General features: G+C 40.3%; 1 protein-coding gene and 1 pseudogene across 1 annotated transcript in view; both read right to left on the minus strand.

Moving 5' to 3' along the window:
- Positions 1–25,190, minus strand: part of KREMEN1 (kringle containing transmembrane protein 1) — a 212,612-nt gene that overhangs the window by 94,400 nt on the left and 93,022 nt on the right. The window contains exon 3 of the mRNA XM_073625455.1: positions 12,105–12,196. Coding sequence (XP_073481556.1) covers positions 12,105–12,196 — 92 coding nt within the window. The remainder of the gene's footprint in view (positions 1–12,104; positions 12,197–25,190) is intronic.
- Positions 17,550–17,654, minus strand: LOC141124454 (U2 spliceosomal RNA; annotated as a pseudogene).

Consider the following 25,190-nt stretch of genomic DNA (forward strand, 5'->3'; position numbering starts at 1 on the left):
TTTATTACTCTCTCTATGCCTGAATGCCTGAATTGAACTGAATTGATCACAGAGTAGGGTAGGGAAGGGTTTTAGAACCTTTGTCCATATCACTTTTGGGAGACTCTCACTTTTTGTATTGGTGTCAAAGTGAAGGGCAATCAAAAATTTTACAATTGCCAGAAAAACAGGTGTAGGGATCTGCTTTCCTCTACTGTCAGCTGCTAGTATCACTTGTAATGTATAATTATGTATATTGCTTTCTGACTTGGGGGTTGTTGGGAAAATATCCTGGGAGGGGGAAGTGGAGAGAAAGAGAATGGCTCAGACACATGTCCTTTCCATGTTATTAATCAGAAGAGACAATTATTGCCAGATAACTAGAACTGCGTTCCAGGTTGGTTGGGTAATGGCTGAAGGTTCTCTTCATCACCGCAGACCTTGTCTTCAAGTCTCTGTCTGACACAAAGACAGACACCACATCATTCTGCAGAGGCCCCTGCAGTGGAACTTTGCTGCAACATTCATCTGGAGGTATCTTTATTAATAACAATATATATATATATATATATATATATATATATATATATATATATATACACACACACCCTGGTGCTTAATTCCACCAGGACTCCTATTGGGTTCTTTGCTGATAATATCTGCTTGTACATTGAATGTATGTATTGTTATTAATATCATCCTATATAAAGCTTGTGTTTATTTCTATACTGGTGTGCATCTATATACTTGTGGTTAAAGTTATATGCTGCTTGCATTAGTTCTTCTTCTTCCAACTACTTTGATTATATTACTGGTTAATTTCTCAGGAAGAGAATGCCCTCTGTTCGCAGAAGCCCTGTCCTGGGAGGAGGCATGCCCAACTTGATTATCAATCCCACTCTTCCACTTGGTGAAGGTTCTGGTTCTTTTATTTAACTACAGGTTTAGCGCAACATCCTGTTTGGATAGGACCATTTCTTATAGCTCCCCCAACACAGGAATAGAGGTGAAACCTTCAATTGGGGACACTTTTTCCAGTGACAACCGTAACAGGTAGGATTTCCCTATACTTAGGGGAGATATCCTGTAACTTCCTGTGGTTTCTTCTTGATCACAATACACATTACATTGTAATTGTAGAATATTTGTACAATTATTATTATTATTATACAGGATTTATATAGTGCCAACAGTTTATGCAGCGCTTTACAACATAAAAGTGAGACAATACAGTTATAATACAATAAAAAACAAGAGGTTTAAGGGGGCCCTGCTCAGAAGAGCTTACAATCTAATAATCTCTTTTATATTAATCAAAACTATGTAATATTTTCTAAACTATATTAATATTAGTAATAAAAGTAATATTTTCTAAAACATTCCTAAACTATCCAATTTATTTGTATCCAATCAGGTAGTACCTTGCACTACATCGCTGGTGGCAGATAAAAAAGATAATGTACAAAAGGATTGTACTGAGTATGATGAGTTTAATGGATTAGAAATGTCCCCAATGAGGACACAGGCAGCAATAAAACCTGACATTTTCTCTAATCTTTCCCCTTTCTAGCCAAGCCCAGAATAGGTTTGTGCTGGAGTCACACCTTAAGTATGAAGTTGAAAAAAGTTATCCATTAGAAGTGGATCATAACAATAGGTGAAAGGATTTCTTTTTCTCTAACAGGGTCCAGAGCTTTTAATAATGTAATCGAAAGAAGAACAGAATATTAATAGGTTTACACTAATAGCATAAATCCCTGAACAATTTAACCCCTTAAATTACAGATCAGTTCGCACTTGCAGGGAATGATTTGTAAAAAGAGTTGAAACACTCAGGACACCTGCTGAATGTTTGGTAATTGATAAGTCTCGTCTGGAATATAAAATCTGCACTGTAGTCTCATAATGAATACAAAGCAGGGAGAGTTGTTCAAACTGCTGCAGGCTACAATTTGGCAGATGTATGCAGTTTTCAATGAAGGGGGTATAATACCTAGCCAGCCATAAGTATAATAACCTTCTGTAGAAAATGAGCAGTAACCATTGTAAAAGCATGAGCGTAAACTCTTCACTTTGTGTGGAAATTCATTCCAAATGACATATCTTGTTCATCTCCAAGTGAGGGAGTGTTTCATTATCCCTCATCCCACCCTATCGCCATCACACAACAAATAAGGTTGAGACAGGTCACAGATTTGGCTCAGAACACACTTGCTGAATCTGCAATGACAAACTGGGGAGAAGACGGGATTTTAATACACCTCACGTAAAAGAAAACTTTAAATCACTATCTTTTCAGGGCAAAAATGATGCAACACTATCCTCCTCCTTGCAGAGGAGGATAGCTTATTAATTGGGAGAGTCACTTAAAGTGATTGTAAACGATCGCCTTGTAAAACAACCCATTCAGTTTAACATAGAACTGAAAGGCAAAACATTTGTTTATAGATATAAAAGTACAAGGTATGGCAGGCACATATCAGGAATATGAAATGTTGGGTTTACATACTCTCTAATCCGGGCATAGACAATTCATTTTTATTTTGTTCAACCAGCAGGTTGAATGAAAAAAAAAAAAGAAGGGATTCCCCCATTTACACATTCGATGTGGATGGGGGAATCCTTCCCACTGAGCTATTGTACTTTGACAGTGGGGAGGCTTCCCTGCCGTCGGAATACAATGACAAGTGTTGCCGACTATGGCTGGTGGCACTGATCGTTCAGGAAAAAACCCGACAAACTGGTTGTACACAAATTGATCGATATATAGACTTATGTACAACCGGTCTACCCATACATGGATCAAAATTCGTCTGGGCCACCTGAATTTCAATCCATGTAGGGCCGGCTTTAGCGACTGGGAAGCATAGGTCATCAAGGAGATCACCACATTCTTTGCACAAACTGGTACAGACTGGAAGAAGGACAGCGGATGCTGATTATTAAGTCTCAGTACATAACATACTGTACATGGTTAGATAAATGGGCAGTGTTGCGTTGCTCTTGCTGGTCACAGTCAGCACATATGAGCAACAAAAGGGCTTGTTATCATTGGCAAAAGAAAAGGTTTTTAACCGCTTAAGGACCAGCCTCGTTTTGGATTTTAGGTGTTTACATGTTTAAAACAGGTTTTTTTGCTAGAAAATTACTTAGAACCCCCAAACATTATATATTTAGTTTTTTTTTCTAACACTCTAGAGAATAAAATGGCGGTCAATGCAATACTTGCAATACCTTTTTTTGCACCGTATTTGCGCAGCGGTCTTATAAGCGCACTTTTTTTGGAACAAATTCACTTTTTTGAATAAAAAAATAAGACAACAGTAAAGTTAGCCCAATTTGTTTTTTATATTGTGAAATATAATGTTACACCAAGTAAACTGATACCCAACATGTCACGCTTCAAAATTGGGCCCGCTCGTGGAATGGCGTCAAACTTTTACCCTCAAAAATCTCCATAGGCGATGGTTAAAAAATTCTACAGGTTGCATGTTTTACGTTACAGAGGAGGTCTAGGGCTAGAATTATTGCTCTCACTCTACCGGTCGCGGCGATACCTCACATGTGTGGTTTGACCACCGTTTTCATATGCGGGCGCTACTCACGTATGCGTTCCCTTCTGGGCGTGAGCTCGTCGGCACGGGGGGGGGCTTAATTTTTTTTTTTTTAATTATTTTGTTTACATGATTTTATTTATTTTTACATTGTTTAAAAAAAAAAAACAATTGTCTCACTTTTATTCCTATTACAAGGAATGTAAACATCCCTTGTAATAGAAAAAAGCATGACAGGACCTCTTAAATATGAGATCTGGGGTCAAAAAGACCTCAGATCTCATATTTACACTAAAACGCAATAATAAAAAAAAAAAGTCATTTAAAAAAAAATGACATTGAAAAAAATGTGCCTTTAAGACGTATGGGCGGAAGTGACGTTTTGACGTCACTTCCACCCAGCAGTGTCATGAAGACAAGTGGGCGCCATCTTAGCCTCACTCGTCTCCAGGCACAGCATAGAGAAGGACGATGTCTGCCACAGAGACCACTTTTATCTCAAAGCCAACCGCCGCACGAAAACGGGAATACCGGGGTTATGGCAGCTAGCTGCTGCCATAACAACAATATCTGCCGTCAAAGTTTGGACGTACATCGGCGTGCGGCGGTTGGCAAGTGGTTAAAAACCTCTCTCATTTTTGGATGTTTCCTTCTTCCCCTTGGAAAAGAGAATAATCATACCCTTACTTTAACATTGCTGATCTATGCTAAAGTGTCAAAAGGCTTATCTCTCATGCATAGACGTGCGCAGGGGGTTTGCCGGGGTCTGCCTGGGCACACCCTGATCACCCCGTGTGGCGCAGATTACCCAAAGCCCCATAAAAAAAATTGTAAAAAATTATAAAAAAAAAAAAACCTACTGACACCATCCACTTCCCTAATGAAACCAACCTCTGCACTACTGACAAGTCCACTGCTCTACTAACATTGTTCATGTTTTAATACATTTGGGGTGCACACCCTAATGCAATAGGCTGTGCACACCTATGCTCTCATGTTTGTTAAACAAGCAAGGTTTATGTCTATGCACAGCCTGTCTATGCACAGCCTTAAAGTGGTTTCAGACATGAAATATGAACAAAGCACATCCTTCTACACTGTCTACATATCACTATCCAAAGCGTGTGATTTCTCTCTGCTGCCTCATTCTTCTGTTATCTGCATGAGTCACTTCTGGCAAGTATTCCCAATACCAAGAATAAAAAGGCGACGGGGAAGTTGAGCTCCAGCACACAGTCTGTGACTGACAGCCACAACTCTGCATTGTTTCTGTATACTGTTTGGAGGAGCTGTGTCCCTTCCCTCCAATCAGGGTTCAGAGCTCCCCTCACCGAGATCTGCACTGTAAGATTTCAGATCTCTGCCCCCTGCAGCTGAGAAAAAAAATCCTTTGATCTATGTGTTTTTAGAACAATCTTCAGAAGAAATGGCGGCAGATAAACAAATACAACTTGTGTAAGAGGATTTCTTTTATCTCAGTGTTTTCCTTGATGCTAGTCACTTCATGGGTGAGGGTTTTCAACCACTTTAAAGTGTAAGTTCACCTGTACAGAAAATCTGTAAGGTGAACTTACACTGGACCGATCCCCCCCTGGTCCCGCTGTACCTGAGTCCCGCATTCACCCGCTGTGAGACATAGGGTCGCCGCTTTACCGTCCAGGGATTTGAAATCACCACGGCTTTCTCTCCTCTTCTCCATCGCTAACAGGACGGGCAAGATGGGTTCTGATTGGTCGGTGCCGTCCATGTGACAGCGCCGACCAATTAGAATGCCTCCTATACGTACCTTTACGAGGTACGTTTAGGAGATTGATCCTTGAGGATTTAAAATCTCTGGACCAGTGAAGCGCAAACCAAATGTGTCACAGCGGGTGATCGCAGGACTTCTGTATAACGGGACCAGGAAGGGATGGGGAGGGGGCCCAGTGTATGTTCACCTTACAGAATTTCTGTAAATGTGTACTTATCCTTTAAGTTTGCACTGTAGTAACAGAAATTGAGCCTATGCTTCAAAACATATGGGGCAGGAGAGGTAAACTATGGTGCGGACTTCATGTACAGAGAGTCTCCTGAGCCATAATTTGCTATTCTGCACCCTTGCTTGGAGAACATGGCCATTTTTTGCTAACAGAAATAAATAAATACTAACCCTAGTTGTCATTCTGGAGGAGTTTGCAAGTAGTGTTCAGCCCTCAAGGGGTGTCAGAAGGTTGTGACCCACCCTGCCCAACCCTAAACACATGCAACGTTGTAACTTTCATTATAGAAGGTTAATCATGCCAGCTGTTAATAAGATGCATCTTAAAGGCCAATGGAACTCCCAGGTTAAATTGCCATTATATATTTTGGGTGCATCAAACCAAAAGATGTCTCAAGAGAAGTCTTAAAACTGACAGTTCATTTTCTTTAGGAATCAGTCATAGCTAAGAGAGCTGAAAATCCTGTCCTCTGCCAGCTTTCTATACAGAAGGACTCTTGCTCTTGACCTAGAAACAGTGGTCTTCTGCAAAGGCCTGGCACACTCCCTGCTGAGTCACACCTAAAAGCTCACACACCTCGCTAATTTGAAAGCTCTAGCTCTGATTCAGCAAGGGGCATATATCATACTTATGCAGAGAGACCTTCCACTCAGAGAGAAAGTCCTTCACTACACGATGACGATGACAATAGGCTTTTCCGCTTTGAATGGATTTTCTGAACATTAACTCGTAGACTTTGCACACCTTTTGTTTTGATGCACCTGAAATGTATTAACTGAAAGTCCAGTTGGACTTTGACTCATCATTGCTTTCCTCTTCCAATACAGAATTGAGGAATCCCAAATGTAATCCAGGTTTTAGTGCTTCACTGAAATGTAGAGCTTTATAAGAATGGGATTTGATATAGATGACAGCCCTTTCATACACTACACATACCAGATGATCCTTGGCATAGAGATGTTACATAATACAGACAGCTACAGTGTTCTTTTCTGCACTGTGGGGTAATGAAGGGGAGAGTGTACACCCAATTTGCAGTAATGAATGTCCATCCTGTCTCAAACGCTCTACATGCAGGAAAATAAACAAACTAAATTTGACGAATCTGCTTCAATAGATCAATGCAGGACATGTGGTTTACACATCCGCTCTTTCCCCCTACTAATGTCTGTATAGAAAGCTTAATTAACATATATAGATCTGTGGCCGTATTTCATCTGTCTTTCGTGCCCACTCATTTTGTTTTACAGCACTCAATCAAACCTACTAAAAGTCAGTGAACACACAGGGATATCATATAGAAAAGACTGTGATTTTCTAATGAAACCAGAACTTCTTTATTGCACAAATAGCAGTAATGGTTTTAGCCAGTAAAACTGGACACAGCTATTTCAGTGCGAAAATAAATACGCTTGGTTTACTATACACACATCAATACCTATTCACTAATCAAACTGTAGAATTACGCTACAATTACTGACAAATCAACAATGACAGACTTTATTTAGCCAATGACTGCTATGCCTGAAGACAACTACAATGTAAAAAAGTCAAATTACCTAAAATCTACTTCAGAGTTAAAATTCAGCCTAATACTATGCTTAAAGACAATAAAACCCCTTTATGACAGCAGCAAGGGTGATTCATATTTTGGAGTGATTTACTAAAGGCAAAAAGACTGTGCACTTTGCAAAGTGCAGTTGCACTCCACAAATGCAGTTACTCCAGAGCTTAGTAAATGAGATAAAGCTTTACTTTGGAAAGAATACCCAATCACATGCAAGGAAAATAAAAAATGCTTTTTCGCTTGCACTTGATTGGATGATAGAAGTCAGCAGAGCTTCTGCTCATTTACTAAGCTCTGGAACAACTGCTCTTGCAGAGTGCAACTGCACTTTGCAAAGTGCACAGTATTTTTGTCTTTAGTAAATCAACCCCTTTGTATCAACCTCCACACTATCAGGAAACACAATACAGAATGAGTGCACACAAGGTATTCAGTCTCCAATGTCTGAGCTGCGTTCAATTAGAAGAGCCGGTTACCACATTCAACTGAAAGCTAATAGCTTCACACAGTAGTAAAGGTGATGAAACTGGCAGTGAGGGCCTATGGATCAAGACTAATCTACATGTTGGACTTTACATGTATTTGTTATAACAGCTGAGCATAGGCAGAAATAGAAGTTTTCTTTATTTGAATCTGCCCTAGGTATGGTGAGAGAACATAATAAAAAGTCATATTTGGCCAATAAGCGGGAACACATTCTTCATGAGTCATTGAATTTTTTATTTGTTTTTATGTTCGGTAAAGATACTGGTAGAGCATAAAATTATAATAAAAACACTATTACGCAGTATATTGTTCATTACAAATGCTTAAAGGAATAGCATTTTCAGCTGCTGAAAATATGTTCTGGACCAGCCTTTCTCAAACTTTTTAACATGGAGGAACCCTTGAAATAAGTTTAATTCTCATGAAACCCCTAATAATAATTGTATCTACAACTCACTGTACCCTACTTGAGAAAGGCTCTTCTAGATAATAGTTACATTGCGCTTATGAATTAGAAACCCAACGTTTCTTTAGCTCTTTGAACTAGTAAAACATATGGCAGGGTGCAAGGAACAAGTGCTAAAAACTATAAACAGCCAAGGGGCAGAGACTACAGTCTTCTCTTACCATACTGAATCACATCATACAGTTGAGATTATTCCCTTATTTAGAAAACAGAGACATAACTCATGCTCTCGATATTATCCAATACACTGGGAGAACACAATCCCAAAAACTATTCCAATAGTCAAAGAGTTAAAGACTGTAACTTTAAACAGCATTAGACCACAAAATTGAATATTGTACACAACAGAACAGATTCCAGATTTTTTTTTGGATGACTATTCCTATGCTTCAATTCCATGTGAAAAGCCCCTTAGAACTGCAGTAGTCCATTCTACTAATTTCTACTCTCCTGTTTACTGAAAACACCCCCTCACTCCAGTTGAATCTGTTACCCTGACCACGATAACACAAACCACAACCACTTGTCTTTTTACTAAGTACTATGCTCATTCACTATCACTTCACTGAAGCCCACTTATCACTGCCAGTGCATGTTCCACCTGCTGCATACACCATCCACCAATTTCTCCAATATGGCTGCCAAGGTCTTCAACTTGGTTATATTTAATGCTATAGATCATCTAGCCCTATCAATCCTCTGTATATGCAGCCTCATTGAAAAATGCTACCCTGAATACTCCTGTAAAAGTGCCTGATCCTTTTAAAATGAGTGGCTGCTGCAGGCAAGGGTCAATAGTTATGCACTTTTCCCTGATGCCCATAGTGAAGCTAGACTCCATAGCACTAATAAAAATGTCACCAGACATACCATAAACATTCCTTCAAAGCCCTGACCCTTACTGGTAAAACCCATTTCCTTTCCAGTGCAATGATGTGGCTGTTGTACAAAGCTGCCCCACCACTTTAGAAAATAAAGACAAATGAGCCCATTTCTAAAGCAGCAGTATGGCCTTACCAAGGCTTAAAAAAAGAAAAAAAAAACGTGTGCTTTAAAAATGTTCTCAGCACTTCTTTTGTTATAGGACCCAGATACATGCAAAGCCACACTGAAATATACGAATGAACAGTAATAAGAAAAAAACTGCCAAAGGATGCCTAGTCTATTGTACAGAGCATTAAAATCATGGGCTGGAAGCTTCTTGTGTACAGCAGAACACCTTTAGTTCATGGAGGATAGCTTTATCATGGCTTTACATCATGTAGACAGAAAACAGGAAGAGAACACAAACGAGTGCATTGAACATAGATAGATACTACATCCTGTTAGAGCATAGAATATAAGAACTATACACTATAATACCACAGCGCCACCTGCTGCATAGATAGGTATAATGCATACAGTTTTGTCAGTTTATTAACAACTTTACATTACATGCTGTTGTTCTTTTCCAACACATTCACGTGACCTTTTAAAGTCATGTGACCAGCTTCTTCTTCAATCATGCAGTGTTCTTTGGTATGTTAGGCAAACCGCAAACCAGCGAGCACCAAGAAGGCTTCACACCGTGGTCTACAGTTTGTAAATTAGTCATAAAATGCAGGTAAAGTATGGAGTAAACATTGTGGTTTCCAGTGGAGAGCTATTCATCTATAATATCTGCTATTGATTATAAGTAGGGGCCAAATCTGTCATCCCCTAGTAAATTCAGGCATGGCCAAGATAGTGGTGAAATTCGTTCTTCTGACTTGTAACTTACTTCAAAACGCTTGGTACCAGATTTCCATTTAGGAACATTTCATATTTACAGTAGGTAATCTTAAACAATTTAACACCCCTCAAAAAGTCTCTCTAATATCTATTTGACCAAAACATATTTCTGTCTTGCCAGCTGTGCACTATAACTATGAATGAATCCCAAAACAACAATGTATTATATATCATTTTACAAACCCTGTCTTAGGGTGTCTCCACTCTGTTAATGGTACAAAAGAACCGGCAACTCTGATATCTGCGTTGTGATTTTTATTGGCTACATAGCATTGACATGGAAAGGAAAGCTAATGCATTTATATTTATTTCTGTATATTGGAATATTCTTTGTCATCCAGAACCCGCTTTCCTTATTTCCTAGGACTGTTTTTAAGTACCGGTACCTAACTGACTAATTGAGTGGAGTTTTTTTATATGTGGAAAAAGTCCTGTCTTTTAAAGTCCTGTCATTTTATATGCTATGATTATGGCTCTCGCCAAAACACATTAGCTCTTTTAATGTTACTGCTATGTAGCCAATGAAAATTGCAACACGGATAACAGAGTTGCCAGTTCTTTTGCCTCGTTTGAAGTTATCTGGAGTGTGGGAGGACACTTTGAACCTGAGCACCTGTGGGCAGATTCCTTGCTTGGACTCAGAGGCTTCCAGTGAATGCTGCATCTACATTCTCTTTCAGTATCTCCACTCTGTATAAAGGAGCAAAGGAAACCTATTTGGACAAGCAGCACTATCAGCACTATCATCACCCTCTCAACTGTCCAGCTTAAGCTGCAGCTGACTGGAACCCAACTGCAACCACCCTGCAACCACATGCAATGTACACGGTCGTGACACAGTAGGGTTGATTTACTAAAACTGGATTGTGCAAAATCTGGTGCAGCTCTGCACAGAAACCAATCAGCTTCCATTTTTTTTTTTGTCAAAGCTTAATTGAACAAGCTGAATTTATAAGCTAATTGGCTGCTACGCACAGCTGCACCAGTTTTTGCACTCTCCAGTTTTAGTAAAGCAACCCCAGTGGTGTTGCATTTACAGGGTTAAAATTGGCGATATGTTACCTCCTCCCCATCTGTTAACATGCCTCTGAAAAATGACCCACCACAAATCACTTTTTAGAGAGGCAGCAAAGGCTGTCACTACTTGAAACATAGCCTTACATCAATAAGATAAAGGTTTTACAGAAATGTAGAAAAGCTGATAGTTGTAAGCACCCCTGTCAACAGTGGCGGCTGGTGTTTTTTTGTTTGGGGGGCGGCAAACAACCCCCCGTGGCACCTCACACCCCCCCGGCACCTCACCCCCCTGCTATTTGCTGGTCTACCGCCACTTACCCGATCATCGGGCAGGGGAGACAGGGGATCATCGGGCAGGGGAGACAGGCTGCAACAGGATGGCTTCTTCCTTTGAGATCACGGCGGCTTCCGCCGTGCTTCTTTTCCCCTTCTCCTAGGCATCCAATAGGATCGCCTATGTTTTCAGCCAATCAGGACCTGCATAACATACCCGCGCTTCCTGATCGGTGGAGAGGCAATTTAGTTTTAGAAAAGCAAATATTCATTTGCTTCTCTTACACATCTGGGTGGACTGCGAGCGCAATGCTTTGCGCTCCAAGTCCTTTTTTTTAAGCCTATTAGAGCCTATGGCTCTAATCAGGTGCTTCAAAAAAACACCCTTCCGCTGTAATTCAGGCGCCGGCGTCCGAAAAGGGGCCGGATGCCTGAATAGGGGGTGGCAGCGGTGCCCATGGATAAATTCATGCTGTGCATGAATCTATCCATTATACATAAAGGGGGGTGGCTGGAGAGAGGGGGCGGTGCCCGTGCGCCCTTAATGCACGGGCCACCACTGCCTGTCAATGTTAAATGGTTTGCCTCAACCCTCTAACTTACACCCTTTCTGGACAGCTTGGTCTGTTAAAGAAAGTTGAAACATAACAGACTTACTTGCCAGATCAACAGGTGAAAATAAGGCCAAAAAGCCTAAAAAAAAAAAACTAATGTAGCCACCACATCTAAGAAAAGGAACGTTGCAATATAGTAAATGTACCAAAGTTCCTAGAGATAGCCTAAAGATTTCCTACAGATGTATATGAATATATATTCCCACCGTGAAGCTGGATTTCCAAACACAACCATGCAAAATCACGGTGATGTCACCATTCTGAAAGCATTTCAAATATTTTGTGTCTAATGGTTATTGAGCCCAGTGCTTGTACTACACATAAAAGAAAAGACCTCGCACAATTCCCACATCTCCAACAAGAAAATTAGGATTAAGAAGGAGTTCTCTCCGGCCTTACTTCTGCAGGTTGGAATGTCACAGTATTTCCAGTACACTCCATCCTCATGCTCGGCTATGTAACACCAGGGACTGATATCACCATCTGGGTTCCTGGCAAAACAAGAAGGAAGATCATAGAATTAGGGGAGTAAAGAGAATAGAGTATACATTGTGCTAAATAGTAAACACTAAAAGTGATGGACTTGTGAAGTATGCCATCATGGCATAAGCTCTGTGATGTAACACTGTATAAAGAGCAATATATTGCTTTTTCCTGCTGAAACCAGTGTGAAATCAGATTTTAGCAATGTGCCAAAGGGTAACCTAAGAAAAGCGTTTAGGTGACAGTATGGATGCAGTATTGGTGATTCTCAAGAAATATATGGCTAGAATTTATAATCTATTATTACAATATGTTTACTGCAAAGTTTACCTATAAATGTTAAATGATGAATGCTTACTGCTTCTTTGTTTTCTATTTAATTGTAGATACCCAATCACTGAACCACTATACCCTGAAGAAGAGGTTTTATTTTTTCTATTTTTTCTACCTTTTCTAACCTTGAAACGCGTCGGTCACCCTCTGTCCTAGTTTTATTCACTGGACAGAGTCAAGAGGTTATTTTGTTTGTACATACATGTGTTTCTTTCTGATATTTCACCTGGAATATATATATGCATCCAAGTTTGATTTTTAAAGTTATATACTCAATTTTTACTTTTCTAATAAAAATACAAATATATTTTCAAATACATCTTGATTGTCAAGGAGTTTCTGCCTTCCAAAGTCCAATAGAGGAAATTGTTCTGACACAAATGCTGAGGGTTACTATTGCTGTCACTGATACTAATACTGAGGGCAACTGTTGCTGTTCCAAATGGGGCTTATTTAACCACTTGCTGCCCGCCCGCCGTCATATGACGGCGGGACGGTGCAGCTGTTGTTCTGGGCCGCCGTCATATGACGCCGCAGCCTTCCAGGCAGCCCAGGGGGCGCGCGCGCGAGCCGCCGCATCGCTCGGGTCCCAGTGCGCATGCCCGGTGGCCGCGATGTCCGCCGGGCACCCGCGATTGCCCGGTAACCGAGCAGGTCCTGTCAGATGGGAGGAGACCAATGGTATGTTCCTTGTACAGAGGAACACCGATCGGTCTCCTCCCCTTGTGAATCCCCTCCCCCCACAGTTAGAATCACTCCCTAGCAACACATTAACCCCTACAGCGCCCCCTCCTGGTTAACCCCTTCATTGCCAGTCACATTTATACAGTAATCAATGCATTTTTATAGCACGGATCGCTGTATAAATGTGAATGGTCCCAAAAATGTGTCAAAATTGTCCGATGTGTCCGCCGCAATATCGCAGTCACGATAAAAATCGCAGATCGCTGCCATCACTAGTAAAAAAAAAAAAAAAATTATAAAAATGCTATAAATCTATCCCCTTATTTTGTAGACGCTATAACTTTTGCGCAAACCAATAAATATACGCTTATTGCGATATTTTTTACCAAAAATATGTAGAAGAATACGTATCGGCCTAAACTGAGGAAAAAATTTGTTTAAAAAAAAAAAAAAAATTGGATACTTATTATAGCAAAAAGTAAAAAATATTGTGTTTTTTTCAAACTTGTCACTCTTGTTTTGTTTATAGCACAAGAAATAAAAAACGCAGAGGTGATCAAATACCACCAAAAGAAAGCTCTATTAGTGGGGAAAAAAGGAAAAAAATTTAATTTGGGTACAGTGTAGTATGACCGCGCAATTGTTATTCAAAGTGCGACAGCGCTGAAAGCTGAAAATTGGCCTGGGCAGGAAGGGGGTGAAAATGCCCTGTATGGAAGTGGTTAACTTCCACAATTTCTTCAGTGACCTCCAGCCCCTATTTCATCTAAACAAAGCAGAAAAGGTGGCACACTTCAAGAACATGCTAAATCAGGGGTCTCAAACTGGTGGCCCTCCTGCTGTTGCGAAACTACAAGTCCCATCATGCCTCTGCCTGTGGGAGTCATGCTTGTAACTGTCAGTCTTGCAATGCCTCATGGGGCTTGTAGTTTTGCAACAGCTGGAGGGCCGCCAGTTTGAATGCTCTTGCAGATGGGCAAGTGCTGCCTAGGATCATCTAAAATGAATGACAACAATGGCAACACAAGGTAACTTTTTTAGTTGCTGTATATTTTAGAGTGGCATGGAGGAAAGTACATTTTTTTCCCAAACTTACATGTACTGAAGAAAAAAGGTACATGTAACAGATCATTTTCCAGTATTTTATATAAAACACCCCTCACAGCTCTGCACCAAACGTAAGTAAATAATGAACAAAGCAATATTAAATCATTGACTCTTAGAGAAAATGGAGCAATTGAAGCTTTCAGCGGGTGAAACCATAAATCTCTATTAAAATGAAAGAAAATAAATGCGTCAATGGAAAGTGTATATTACTATGTTATGGCACATGGTGGGCATGGCATGGGGGAGTATTTTGGATTGCTTGAGTGCATTAAAGTTACGTACATATTTTCTGTAATTATTAATGCTTAACATTTAATAAACAGCAGAGCGAACCTGACACTTATTTTTATCTAATACTACATTGAGCAATGGAAACAGCAGGCTGTAACCCATATGCGATTCTACAATAGAGTCATCGAGTTTTTCAGCCTTTTGTCAAGTCCAACAAATATTTAATTTTCGTATTAATCCTCTTAAGTAGTTTTAAATAGCTATTTAACCTAAAATTCAGTTTATAAAAGCAGAGGCAGTAAGTTGTGGGAGTGTACAAAAGGCTAAACAAATGGGCCTCCATTTTCTGTTGTGTTTTGAATTTCACATTGTTCACGCATTATGATTTCACAACTGAAATCTCTGTTACTTGCAGATTCATTTACTAAGAATGATGCAAGATAGGCTCAGACAATATAAAATCTACACTGACACAAAAGGGAGAACACAAGTGGTGAACTTCTGACCTGAGACCCAATCAATTGTTTTAGAGATCAGAGTTAAACAGGAATGAGAGTTAGCGAAAAGACCTGATAAATGCAGAAAGTATGCAGGTGGCAATATCGCATTTCGATCAAATTTTATTTTTTTATTTATTTATTTCAGGTACTTATATAGCGCCGTCAATTTACGCAGCGCTTTACATATATATATTATACATTCACATCAGTCCCTATACTCTCAAGGAGCTTACACTCTAAGGTCCCTAACTCACATTCATACCTATACTAGGGCCAATTTAGACAGGATCCAATTAACCTACCAGCATGTCTTTGGAGTGTGGGAGGAAACCGGAGTACCCGGAGGAAACCCACGCAGGCACAGGGAGAACATGCAAACTCCAGGCAGGTAGTGTCGTGGTCGGGATTCGAACCAGCGACCCTTCTTACTGCTTGGCGAGAGTGCTACCCACTGCACCACTGTGCCGCCCATATAAGGGTTTACTTTAAAAATGGATGTTGGGACTCACAATACAGCAAGGAGTACCTTTTGTTCTAAGTTATGTACAGTAAGTAATCAGCACTAAGTCTCATTGCTCTATTATTTATAACTCCACATAATGTGTTGCCATGCCTTAAAACTAAATGCCAAACATTTTGAAAGCTGTCAAAAACATCCTTTATCAAGAACTTTCATGACCACTTTTGTAATATTGGCATCTAAATGACCACGCTCTCAAGCCCCCTTGGAGCATAGGTACAACTTGGCCTCCTCAAACAACGTCACATTAGAAATGCATTCCAAACACTCACCCTTACATAACAAGCCTATGCATGGGTAGATAAGCATTTTCTTTCTTGGTAGCCCAGTCTGAGATAGATTAAGTGGATACATATGATATTAATTTGGTTGGCAAAAAGATATATAGTATAGGACAGCAGAAGTGACTGTATGAAAGCACAACTGCTTTCCAGGCTCCGTATCCACAAAGATGTCCACTGACCTTCAAAGTATTGGGAAGCTCATATATGTGATGATATCAGCATAGGCAGTCTAAAATCACATGGTTTGGCTGATAATGAATAAGTAAACTATTGTCTTAAGAATTACTATCCTTAACTAAATTATTTAAAGTGTTACTTAACCCAGGAGTCCTGCATTCAATATATCTGGTCTCCCACGGTATACATAACATAGCATGGAAATGCAATTATTTTAGTAAATATAAACTGCTAAATACCTTTTCTCCTCAGCAGTAAATAGCAGTCTTGTGACTTCTATCCGTGTCCAGTCGAGCATTGGTTAAAGCTTGTAGGTCAAGTTTTCATTTTCTACTGACTGTCCTATGAGGCTACATGACCCCTGACCCTCTGTCAGTGACAGTGCTGATTGGTCCTGTGCTGATCACATGCATCCTCCCAAGAAAAAACAAAATTCTCTTGCAATACACACCAAACTGAGCATGTGCAGAGTGCCTCCCAGGGCTCTGTTCTATCAGCAGATGGATTGGGGACAGTAAAAGAATCAGAGAGGGCAGGATCAAACAGCCTTTTCACACAATGTAGAGGATTAACCCCTTAGGTTCCACAGTGAGTATACCAAGCATGTTTTACTGCACATACAGACTGATGTTACTGTTGTGGGTTTATTAGCACTTTAAAGATAGCTATTCTTTTGTGGCAGTGTAAATTAGTAGTGAGCTTCCCCTCACTACCTAAAAATAGATTTGTGTATTGGCTTCAGTACCTTTGGATTCTCTGAACAGAAGGTGGTTCCTTGAAGACAGTCAAGAGCTAAGTTTCTCCCTCCTGCAACTCTATTCATTGTGTTGGGTGGCCTCAATGGCCAATTTGCAGGAGATGGGAATGGGCCAGTCTGCTATCAACTTTCTTTGAAAAAGTCAAGATTAGCATATCAAATCCCTGAATTTAGGTGCTACTAGGAAGCCTATAGATAAAGGTTTTTGAATACACCTGAGAGTGTATGTATCAGCCTGTATAAGGCTAGTGCATAAAGCTGTCACATATAGCATGGATAGTGCCTACCACAAAACTAGCTCCTGTGGGAGTTGAACAATGGTAGCCTTCAGGGCTTGGAAGTTGCCTCAGCTGTGACAAATAACAGTTGTGAATAGCTAGGTTCCCTGTAAATAAAATGAGTGAAAAGTAAGGTGTGAAAATGTGTATAATATATTTACAGATGCAGTATTTTTCCGAATTCTCTTACTGTGTTTGATGACTAGTTTTTTATGCATTTCACATTCGGTTAGATACTAACCAATCCCCCCTCCAGCACTCGGGGGGGGGGCGTTCTCTACCCAAATAACTGTCTGTAGCTAGAGCTACCACAATCCAGGCCAGAAGGCCAGGGACCCGACCCTCTGGCCAGACCAAGATGCAGCACCCATCCTCACCAGGAGCACCCTTCCAGATGGCTCAGACTCAACCATTGGCCAGTCCCCAGTATACTGTCGGGCAACACGGCGTAGTCACTGCTGAGTACCGCCCTTCCAGGCACTATAACACCAATGGATTTGCTGGCCCTCCCCGACGAGAGTGACACAGCGCCTCCTCTGGAAACTGATAAGAACAGATCCTACACTTGATCTTAGTCAAAAGGCCGAGAAGCGATCAGTCTCTGACCATCTTCTGTATCATGTCCTCAGTCTCTGACCATCTCTTGTAGGCTGCATGTGAGTGACATTACACACACACACACAGAAAATGTTCGCATATACACTAACGTGTCGGGGGGGTGGGGTGGGGTCGCGTTGCGTTACCTCCCTGAAATGAGTTTTTGCAGGTTGGGATGTCTGCTGCTGCCATCTTGTGTATGAGAAGAAGCCCTGCATAGTCCAGTAACATTAAAGTGTCACTAAACCCACATCATAAAAACTCTCAATAAATGTTGTATTACATGCTGTTCATACTCACTCAGTCACTATGAGATTAATTTTCTGTATTCTGCAAAAAAACTTGGTTGATTCTGCTGCTCTCTATCTCTACCTTCTATTCATGTCCCCAATTCAGCTATGGTTTTTGCAGCTGTGGTGGCAACTCTGCACATGCTCAGTTTTCAGTGAGTTTTTATGCTGAGCACTTCCTCTCTATCACATCTGAGCAGCCCATGTGACTACAGAGTCACACATGTGGGCGTATAAACAGTGGTAAATGACAGCCCACTCCCTCCCTCCTCCTCCATGCCCACTAACCAGCTAAACACAATGGGGGCGAGATATTACATGTAGTTAAAAGTTGGTTTCACCTCCCTCTTATTCTAAGACACAGGCTGGTGGGGCGACACAGCATGTGGCTGGCAGAAATCCACCCACACCATGTTATTTCCACAAAATAATAAAGATTTGATTTCTAATATATATTTTTATGACAATTTAAAACAGTTTATTGATATTATTTATTTTTACTCTCTATTCCAAAGGCTGATTTTTTTTATTTTTTATTCTGAACATGTGACCAGCAGCAGAGGACTAGAAGCCCCCCCTGCTTATGTTTCCCTGCAGACAGGCTGGGAAAGATCGGGGTCACGTGACAGCATAGTATCAATTAGGAAAAAGGTACTTTGATTTTTCTTTTGTATTAAAATAATTACAGTGCCATCATCAACATACAGAATAACAAAAAACAATGTAAATTAGACAGCGTGTGCAGTATCACTTTAAATCCTGTTACACACTAGTGCCATAAAATCTACAGAAACCTCCAACAAAGTGACTGGTGCCCATCATTCCTAACCGTCAGAGATGTGTAATGTTACCTATTAATCCTAGCACTTTTTGTGCTGTTCTGAATATATTTTATACTTTATTTACACAGTAATACATCATTATTTTCCCTTTTCTATGATCTCTTTTCTAACTGTCTTGGATAATGGTAGCAATCTGTCCAGTGGGTGATGCAAGAACGTGTGCTGTATGTGAGAATGTTTCCAGTGTGCGGAGTTCTGGGCTACAGAATGCGTGTGAAGTTTGGGTGTGCACCATATGTGTGATTATCAAATGTACTGAAGATTCTCTGCTAACAAAAGGTGTGAAGTATTAACTAACTACCTTTCATGCTTCGCATATCTTTGTGACGCAACAGCAGAGCTCACTTTTCTTCTGCTAGAAGGCCTGCAGAATGTGTCCCTGCACCCTCATATGTACAGAATTCCCTGGGTGTGGTGTGGGCCAACAAACTCACAAAACAATAAGCAACAGATAAAAGAGATGTATAACGATAAACGTATGATTGGCATGAGGAAAATGCAGCTTTTGATGTATCGGTATATAAAAAGCAGACATAGCCATTGTTCTGCCAGCTATGCTAAAATTAAGGATATATTTTTACGATTCAAGTGGAATAATTTGATTCAGCCCTCCATACCTAAGTTCAGTACATGGTTGTAGAATGTAGACTGTAAGCAATCAGGTACATTTACTATTAATGCGTGAAAATGTCTAGTACTTTGTGAACCAAAATAAAAAAAACTTTCATATGACACCATTAGAAGCTAACTACTGCATAATTCTATGTGTAAAGAAAATCTGTATTGAGAGAAATATAGGGCCTGACACCGCTGACCTCCTTATAAGAATACAAGTTTCTTGACTGTGTCTAGCTTTAAGAGCCCTCTTACAAGGATCTATTCCAGTGCACTGCAGTAAAAAGCATTACTGCAATGCACATCGCATGTGTTAGCATGTGGTCATTCATTCTGCTTGGCACCCCAATGCACTAAGGCAGTGCCGAAATCGAAAATTCAGGATGCACTTGACCAAAACCGAAACTGTCAGTTAAAAAAAAAAAGAAAGATATTTTTTTTTATCAATATGTGTATTATATTCGACTTTTTAACTACTATCATGAATTTAAATCAATATGAATTTATTGTACGCCATTATTGGCACCTTTTGAAGCGGTGTTAAAAATCCTGCTTGCTGCATTTTTGGTGCATATTTGGTCAGTTAAAAAAACACACCAAAAACGCACCTCCCCAGTGAAATGCATAGAAAATGCAGCAAGAACGCGTCAAAAATGCACCCACGTTTTGTTATTAATGCATTTTTTGAGTCACATGAGCTAAGAAAAACACAAGCGAAATCACAGGTAGCACTTTTTTTTTTTTGGCACAACACTGAAAACCCTATTTTCAGTCTCTAATTTTCGGCGGCCAAATTTGGGTGCATCACTAGCACTACCAATGTGCATGCGTTGAGGCACACCACAAACTACTGTGTGCTACATTGAAAAAAAACACTGCATGCCCTTTTTTGTGCATTCTGCTGCTTTGGCAACCCATTAATTTGAATGGCCTGTAGCAACACACATTTATATGGGACAAAACATGCATAAATGTGATGCACCAGAACAGCAAAGTAAGACTGAATCATTGGTCCAGGCAGCTAGGCATAGCATTTTTTTTAGAAGTCAACAATACTTGGAAGTCCATCCTGCCACCTCCCGATCATAACCTGAGACTGGGAGCTGTCTGTGACAGCTCAATAATTGTTCTGGGAGCACACAATGAGCATGTTCTCAGTACAGAGGATGCATATAAGAAGTGTGTGGGCATTAACGCCCACCCTCCTTGCCACTGCACTTATGCTTTACATGGTGGGCAAGAGGTTAACGTAAAATTTTAGGCAGCATTTAACCAACGATACAAATATTCTCTATGTGATTGCCTTTTAACTCTAATGCCCTGTACACACGATAGGATTTTCCGACAACAAAATCCATGGGATTTTTTCCGACGGATGTTGGCTCAAACTTGCCTTGCATACACACGGTCACACAAAGTTGGTCGGAAATTCCAAACGTCAAGAACCCGGTGACGTACAACACGTACGACGAGCCGAGAAAAATGAAATTCAGTAGCCAGTGCTGCTCTTCTGCTTGATTCCGAGCATGCGTGGCACGTTGTGCGTCGGAATTGTGTACACACGATTGAAATTTCTGACATTGGATTTTGTTGCCGGAAAATTTGAGAACTAGATCTCAAATTTTATGTGACGGAAATTCCTATGGAAAATGTGTGATGGAGCAACATGGTCGGAATTTCCGACAACAAGGTCCTATCACACATTTTCCAGTGGAAAATCCTATCGCGTGTACAGGGCATAAGTGTGGTGGTGGTGGTGATGGGGGGGGGGGTAGAGATTGCAGAGAGGACTATAATATGTGTTTCATAGGTGTGCGCAGCCTGTTGTATTAGGGTGTGCACCCCAAAGCTCAGTATTTTTATTTTTATTTTATTATTACTTTTTTACAGTTGTATTTTTTTTTACAATACCTATTATTGTTTTTTTACAATTTTTTTAGGAGTCCCATCGGGGGGGGGGGAACTTTGGTGAAATATCAGGGGTCTAAACAGACCCCTGATGTCTCACTTTTGAGACAGAGAAAGGGACTGAGGACAGAGATTCCCCAGTCCCTTTCTCTGCAGCCAAGCAGCAGGGGAAATCTGTGCAGCACAAGGTGATTAGGGTGTGCCCAGGCACACCTGGCACACCCTGTGCGCATGCCTATGATGTGTCTGATGTGGCTCAGATAACAACACAGAGCATGTGCAATAAGGAAGATTCTGATGAGCCCAGAATATATACATAGGCACAGCTTCTGGGTTCCGACCCTTGGGGCGATCAGCTGTTTCAGTTGTAGCTGTATAGTGTTGTTGGACTGAAGTTGGAAATAATAGCATTGAAGGAAACGGCAGGATCAGCAGGTCATTTTATTGTAATCTCTAAGCTATGACATATTATATATGAAATATGCATAATTTAATTGAAGGCTTGTATTTTTTTTATTTTTGCCTGGAGAGACACTTAGGCTCCATGCACACTGGGCTTAAAAAATCTGTTCTCTTGGGAGTAAAAAGCGTTCATATAGAGCATTTTTTGTACAAAGTTTAGACGAGTTTAGAAGTTTTTTTTGTTCTGCCAGTGAGCTCCAATCAGAAACGTGAACCAGAAGATTTTTTTTCCCTGCCTCTAAACATTGATCTCAAAATATGCCTCTAAACGTCCAAATGTGCATGGACACATAGGATAACATTGAGCTGCTTCTACAGACAGAACACAAAACTCCTGTAGAAGCAACGTTTTTTACGCCAGTGTGCATGGAGCCTTAGGCAAAATACTTCTGGTCTGGCAGGTTACAATTAGTTCACTCTATGCAATACACATAGACCTTGTGACTGAAATGTTTTTAGTCATGTCCACTATAGTTTATTTTATATAAAAGCAATTCTACTATCTATCTATCTATCTATCTATCTATCTATCTATCTATCTATCTATCTATCTATCTATCTATCTATCTATCTATCTATCTATCTATCTATCTATCTATGTGATATTGTACAACTCAAGCTTAAAGCAAACCCAAGAACTAAAATTTCATAGATTGCAGCCTAGTCCTTAGATGTGGTGACTATATGCATTTTTTTCAGCATTTTTTTCCCATTATGTTTACCGGGTGATTTTTCCAGTAACACATGTCCTGTCCTAGGATGACCACTCTCATCAATGGACTGTTTCTATGGTGAAGCAGGATTCTCACCCTAGGACAGGACTACAATAACCTACCCCTCTCGTTTTCTCCATAATATAGAGCAGGGGTGTCCAGACTATGGCCGTGGGCCACATCCTGCCCAATACAAGTTTTTATCCATTCCACAGTCAGGGTTAGTGGTGAATCCTCAATGTGCACAGACTGTGGGTTCAGATCAGCAGAAAATGTCTATGGTGGGGCCCTAATGTGAATGGAGACTCTATTATGCTGATGACAACAGAAACTAAGCAAAACATATCCAATCAAATTGTATTCATTCATTTATAAAACTACACTCCTACATACAGTGGGACCATGGAGAACGAACGTAGCCACCACCTAACAGGAAGTCCGATCACAGTAGCAGAGAAGAATTTTGGGACTTGGAGGAGACTGAGAGCAATAGAAGGTAATTTACTGAGTTAAGAATACAATAATTGCTGGCTATGAGTCCACTACCAAAGTTCACTCAGTTACAGACTTGGAAAAAGTATGCAGAGAAGACATTTTAACATTACTTCTCTGATATGCATACTTACTCTGGGTCAATGACTTAGAAAGCATGGATGCCAGAGTGTCACAATAATGGATCAGCATATTAGCCTGAAAAATAGTTTTTAAGGCTGGGTTCACAATAGTGCGAATTGGATTCGGGTTTCTCTCCAAGTACAATTCCGCTGCCTTAGTTTCCACTGTCCCCTAAAACTGAAAATCTTCAAAACTTTGTGAACTTTTTGTCCAGCAAGTTGTCAGATGCAGTCTTAAGAGGAATTGGGAAACAGTGGTCTAGTTGTAGAGCAAACCATACCAATACTTCCTCTTTTATTTAAAGCACCTACAGATGTTAGGGAATGCTCTTCTGCTCATTTAGGCAGTACATCCACAATGGCCTAAGATACAGAAGGAGGAAAACGCCAAACTCTAATGACCCATCTCCATGAAAGTATCTAACAATGTTGGAAGACATTATAAGCCATAATTAGGCTATTTGCTACTTCAGTTAGTTCCTCATGAGTACAGGTAAATTAAAGTACTCAAAACAAAAAACTTCTCAATAAAATGTTTCCCAGCCTCCTTACCTGTTTCCAATAACTCTGTGCCCTGATTCTAAGGTGATGGTTTAAGGATGTTAATTTCTTCTATAAGGGAACCCCAGAGAAAAGCTTTCAGAATATACTGCACAAAGTTAGAGGCATTGTAAAAAAATCACCCAACTGCATTGCTTTGGTATTATAAAGGAGAAAGGATCCATAGGATGGCAGGCAGAATTGAACCTCCAGATGTGACAATAATAACACAAAACCAGCAAAATTTGATAAATAATGGTCACGGCCTTATTAACCACTTGCCAACCAGCTCATGTAGATGTACTGCGGCAGGTCAGCTCTCCTGCATGAACCGACGTACCTGTACGTCAGTCCATGCAAGGAGGATAGCGGGCGTGCGGCAACCGCGCAACGTGGGATCGTGCCTGTGGGTCCTGGAACTCGATGTCCGCTAGCAATCCGCGATCCCTGTGTACAGAGGCAGAACGGGGAATTGCCTATGTAAACAAGGCGATTCCCCATTCTGCCTAATGACATGTCAGAGATCTTTTGTTCCCAGTGATTGGCAACAGTGATCTCTGTCATGTTCCAGTGAGCCCATCCCACCTACAGTTAAAACACACCTAGGGAGCACACATAACACCTTGATCAACCCTTAGTGTTAACGCCTTCCCTGCCAGTGTCATTTTTACATTGATCAGTGCATTTTCATAGCACTGATCAATGTGATAACATCACTGGTCCCCAAAAAGTGTCACTTGGGGTCAAATTTGTCCACCACAATGTCGCAGTCCCGCTAAAAATCACAGATCGCTGCCATTACCAGTAAAAACAATAAAAAAATTAATAAAAGTCCCTAAATCTATCCCTTAGTTTGTAGACGCGATAATCAATCAATATAAGCCTTGCGATTTTTTTTTAACCAAAAATATGTAGAAGAATATATATCAGCCTAAAGTAATGAATACATTTGTTTTTTTATATTTTTGTTTTGGATATGCATTATAGCAGAAAGTAAAAAAAAAATGTTGGTATTTTTTTGTTTATAGCGCAAAAACTAAAAACCGCAGGGGTGATCAAATACCACCACTAGGAAGCTCTATTTGTGGGTAGAAAAGGACGTCAAATTTGTTTGGGTACAGCGTTGCATGACCGCACAATTATCAGTTAAAGTGACGCAGTGCCGTATCGCAAAAATGGCCTTGTCATTAAGGGGGGCAAATCGTTATAGGGGGTGAAGTGGTTAATTGTTTTTCACAACTTTAAACAACAGAATATCATAACTTTTCAATCTCAATCAAGAAATGTATATTTTAAAAACAGCCAAACACATCGGTCATTAAGGTTCGAGCTGTCAATTTTATTTTCAGATAAAATGAATCAGTCCCCTTTCTGTTCCTTAAAAATCCTTTGGCGACTGGCACAAATCCCTCATGGCTTCTCCTTTAAATAGGGGAACTTGGAGCTTCTGGAATGGGTTAGCTGACCGTGTTTGACCTATCATAATTATCAATATCTTCCAGAACCTTCTTAATAAGCTGACCTCTCCTGACCTATTACCTATTCTTAGA

The sequence above is a fragment of the Aquarana catesbeiana genome, linkage group LG01 (assembly GCF_042186555.1).
Source record: "Aquarana catesbeiana isolate 2022-GZ linkage group LG01, ASM4218655v1, whole genome shotgun sequence".
Taxonomy (NCBI): domain Eukaryota; kingdom Metazoa; phylum Chordata; class Amphibia; order Anura; family Ranidae; genus Aquarana; species Aquarana catesbeiana.